Source organism: Hemicordylus capensis, chromosome 12 (genome assembly GCF_027244095.1).
Source record: "Hemicordylus capensis ecotype Gifberg chromosome 12, rHemCap1.1.pri, whole genome shotgun sequence".
NCBI classification, from domain to species: domain Eukaryota; kingdom Metazoa; phylum Chordata; class Lepidosauria; order Squamata; family Cordylidae; genus Hemicordylus; species Hemicordylus capensis.
In genome coordinates this window covers 607420-611210 of record NC_069668.1, presented here as the reverse complement: position 1 = coordinate 611210, position 3791 = coordinate 607420, and the positions used below count along the sequence as shown (strand labels likewise).

Sequence of the window (3791 nt, the reverse complement as noted above, 5' to 3'; positions counted from 1 at the left end):
CTCCGAGGTTGCAGGCAGGAGTCTCTCTCAGCCCTATCTCGTTGGAGATGCTGCCAGGGAGGGAAAGCAGGAACCTAGATGCTCTTTCCAGAGGGGCTCCATCCCCTAAGGGGAATCTCTTCCCGTGCTCACTCAGGTAGTCTCCCATCAAAACATGGCTTTGATTACACAAGGCTTTACATGAAAAATTGCTTCAAGGAACCTTAGAACATAAGAACAGCCCTGCTGGGTCAGGCCCAGGGAGGCCCATCTGTTTCGGGCCCTTGGGAGATTTCTTAGTTTGTGAGGTTTGTTGTTGTTTTTTAAATCAATCTAGAGGAAGCAGAAGCAGCTACCAGTTACCCCAGTCCTAATTGGTTCCCTGTTCCAGGTTCTGGGCACCAAAGTTGGCAGTTGTGGGGATAAACCTACCTTCTTTAGGGTTATGGCTTTCCAGAAGGCCAGCTCTCCCACTGAAGGCTGCTATGGACCCCTAGTGAAGCCACTCAGGGGTCTGATAAATGCTACCCTGGTTTGGCTGTAGAGGTGGGTTGTTTTTTTTAACTCCAGCTTTTATGGGGGGGGAAATGCCTCTCTAGAACCCATCCCAAGAATCCATGTGACGTCACAGTGGCCGGCTTCTGTTCTGTTTGCCGCCCACATATCCCCAGGGGAAGCGAGGCACCTTGGGAGACGTCTGTGAAGTCCTAATTAAGGAGTCCGTCCCAAAGGCCGACATTCTCCGCAGTGAGAGACTCCACGCTCACCATTCCAACACGGATCCCATCCGATAGCAAATTAATCCTGGCCTTTCCCATACAGTAGAGCTCAATATAAACCACGTGAGAATTAATTCCGAGAGCGACACACTCGGGGCCGAGAGTTGTGTCGGAGCGCATAGTTGTGTCGGAGCGATTCGACTGCACAGGCCCGATACTTACAATTCTACACCCCGGACTCCCTAGGAACCATCTCCTGTCATTCATGCATTTATGTAAGCCGCTTTGAGCGCGCTTGTTGGAAAGTGGCGAATAAGTATTGGCAGTAGCCGTGCTGCTCTACTCACCTGACTCTCTACCCAGGGTTCGAAGCGGTTCCGATGTCCCAAAGCAGACAGGATCAGGATGAGGGAGTCTCTGAGGAGAAGCAGCCGCAGGAGCCAGAAGCATCGGAGAAGGAGTCGGAGACGGATCCCAAAGAGGCCAGTTCGTCCTCTTTGCTCTTCCCTCAGACCTCAAGCGTGGAGCAGAAGCAGCAGGAGAACTGGCTGTGGGGCTGGCTGCCTCTGCCCCTCCTCTCTGGGCTCACCTGGCTGGGAGACAGGTAGAAGGGGGGGTTCCCCCTGCACCTTTTCCTTCCAGGGTGGGGTGGGTTGAAACCCGGAAGTGGATTTAGGCCAGACACTATGAGGAATCGCCTCACTGAAAGAGCCACCAGTCAGTGGAACTGCCTGCCTCAGGACGGGGTGTGCTTTCCTTTGCTGGGGGTTTTCAGATTAAAAAGCCTTCTGTTCTCAGAAGGTGGGCCACCTGTCAGGGGTGTGGTAGCAGACTCCTGCACTGAGCAGGGGTTGGACTAGAGGGCCGCTGAGGTGCCTTCTAACTCCAATATTCTATTATTCTAGTTGAGTGGAGGCTGGTAGAGGCTCTGGAGAGATATACAGGTAGTCTGTAGAGTTCAAAGACACTCTCTTGATTTGATGAATGTATTTTGCACCCTTTTTTTGCTATTTCAAATTCTTTTTAAAGCGGTGTAGGCTGCCTCTGGACAGGGAGGCTCCATTCTCTAGCATGGCTAATAGCTACTGATAGATGTACACCCCTGTTATTTGAAAGTTTCTGGGGTTATCTGCCTGGGAGGCTGCAGCCGCTTCCTGCTCTGAGTAGGGGGGTTGGACTAGATGACCGCCAAGGTCCCTTCCAGCTCTAACATTCTATGACTCTATAACCCTGGGATGATATTAATTGCTTGCCTTCCTTTCATCCTCAGGAACAGGGCTACCCAGGAGCCAGTCTGTTGTTGCCTAGAGAGAAGACAAACTTCTGGCAAGATGTGTCCCGAGTGTGAGATCGTGTTCTGTAAGAAGTGCGAGAAGTTGCATTACAGCCGGGCCTTCATCGAACATGGACTTCTGGGCCACAACACTGAAAACCTGATGGGGATGGTCAGTCCAGTGCTGAGCTCAGGCAAGACACAGTAGGGACTAATGTGATGGGTGATAAAATGCCACCTTTGGCTAGTCAGTGAATCGGAGATGGTCCTGCCACCTTTTCTGCACACGGCTACTAAAAGTGCCGAAGCTACGGTTGCCACTTTTTTCTAGTGATGGGCAAGCTTCCCCATGATTTGGCTCACCCATTTGGCTCAGGGCTGAAGTGGCCTTTTAAAAAGGATCAAGCCAATTCCGAGTGCAAATTCTCATCACAACTGCATTTCCCAGGTTTAGGGTTAGGATGAAACCCGAAGCGGTTTCAACACACACAGTTGCCTGACGAGGGCTGCTATCTGATCTCTGTCATAGGAAAGGAAAGGTTGTGCCGTCGAGTCAGCATCGACTCCTGGCGACCACAGAGCCCCACCTTCTGCATGCCAAGCAGATGCTCTGCCACTGAGCTAAGGCCCCATCCCCTATGGGGAATATCTAACAGTGCTCACATATGTAGCCTCCCATCCAAATGCAAACCAAGGCAGACCCTGCTTAGCAACAGGAAGACTTCATGCTTGCCACCGCAAGACCAGCTCTCCTAATGCAGTGAGGCGACTCACCAACCCAGGAGTTTCCCCAACGTGGGTTCTCAGATACCGTCGGACTACAAGCCCCATCTCCCGCTGCCACTGTGGCCTTTCTGGCAGGGGGTGATGGGTGTTGTAGTCCATTTGCGTTTGAGAGCCTCTCCCCTAACCATGCATGCCCATTCCCGATTCTAGGATCCATAGACCCACTGGCCATTGCAGAAGAGACAGAAGATGAGGAATGAAGGAGGCCACGTGAAGCCGAGGAAAGGTCTGTAAGAAGAGAGGCCGTCTCCCCTATCGGCTGCTCCCACAGAGTGGAAGGATGCCCATTCACCTGCCTGCTAAATGTCTTGCCAAACTTTGCACGCTGATCATGCTTTTTAGAGGAGGGAGGAACGGTAGGGTGTCTCTGACGGCACTCTGGAATAAATAGGCAAAGACTTTGATTTACTACTTAAGTTGCATCAATGCATTTCACAGAGAGATTTGAGCCAGCTGGAGAGACAAAGATTCGTATTTAATCATTTTCCTATTAAAAATATGTATATCCTGCCCCTGCAGGGGCCCCTCACAAAAGTAGCAACACAGATCACACACCAAACACAGCGGAAAATGGTGAAAAGTGATAAAAGTTAAGTAAAAAAACAAGCACCAATTAAAATGGCACAGATTAGAAAGAAAGTGGAAGTGAAACCATTAGATCCCGCTGGATACAAGCAAGAGATTAACAATATTATGTAAAATATAAATGGCCAGTGGCCGCCCATCCTCTGTTAATTGTAACCCTCCAGTGAAGGTGAGCCCAACAATTCATGAGGCAAGCTGTTCCACTGTCCAACAGTTAGGAACATAGGAAGCTGCCATATATTGAGAAGCTGCCATATATGGACCCTTGGTCTATCTAGCTCAGTATTGTCTACACAGACTGGCAGCGGCTTCTCCAAGAATCAAATCACTCCGGCCCCAACCTCTGCATACATTCAAAAATTGCTCACATAACGCATTTTTGCATCAGCTGGCCAAGGCATTTCCCCGTCTACGAATCGGGCTGCTACTTAATACAGAGTCTGTCAATA

General features: G+C 50.3%; 1 protein-coding gene across 1 annotated transcript; it reads left to right on the top strand.

Moving 5' to 3' along the window:
- The first annotated feature begins 645 nt into the window (after window positions 1–645).
- On the top strand, window positions 646–3478 carry C12H17orf50 (chromosome 12 C17orf50 homolog). The gene is made up of 4 exons (XM_053275260.1): window positions 646–973; window positions 1062–1302; window positions 1969–2165; window positions 2908–3478. The coding sequence occupies exons 1-4, from the start codon at window positions 964–966 to the stop codon at window positions 2955–2957; spliced, it is 498 nt and encodes a 165-aa protein (XP_053131235.1). The 5' UTR covers window positions 646–963; the 3' UTR covers window positions 2958–3478.
- The last annotated feature ends 313 nt before the right edge of the window (window positions 3479–3791 follow it).

What these genes read in the sequence shown, in the direction of transcription:
- C12H17orf50 (XM_053275260.1), top strand. An exon ending in CTCACCTGGCTGGGAGACAG is followed by an intron (nt 1,303 to 1,968) that starts GTAGAAGGGGGG and finishes TTTCATCCTCAG; the next exon opens with GAACAGGGCTACCCAGGAGC. An exon ending in CAGTCCAGTGCTGAGCTCAG is followed by an intron (nt 2,166 to 2,907) that starts GCAAGACACAGT and finishes TCCCGATTCTAG; the next exon opens with GATCCATAGACCCACTGGCC.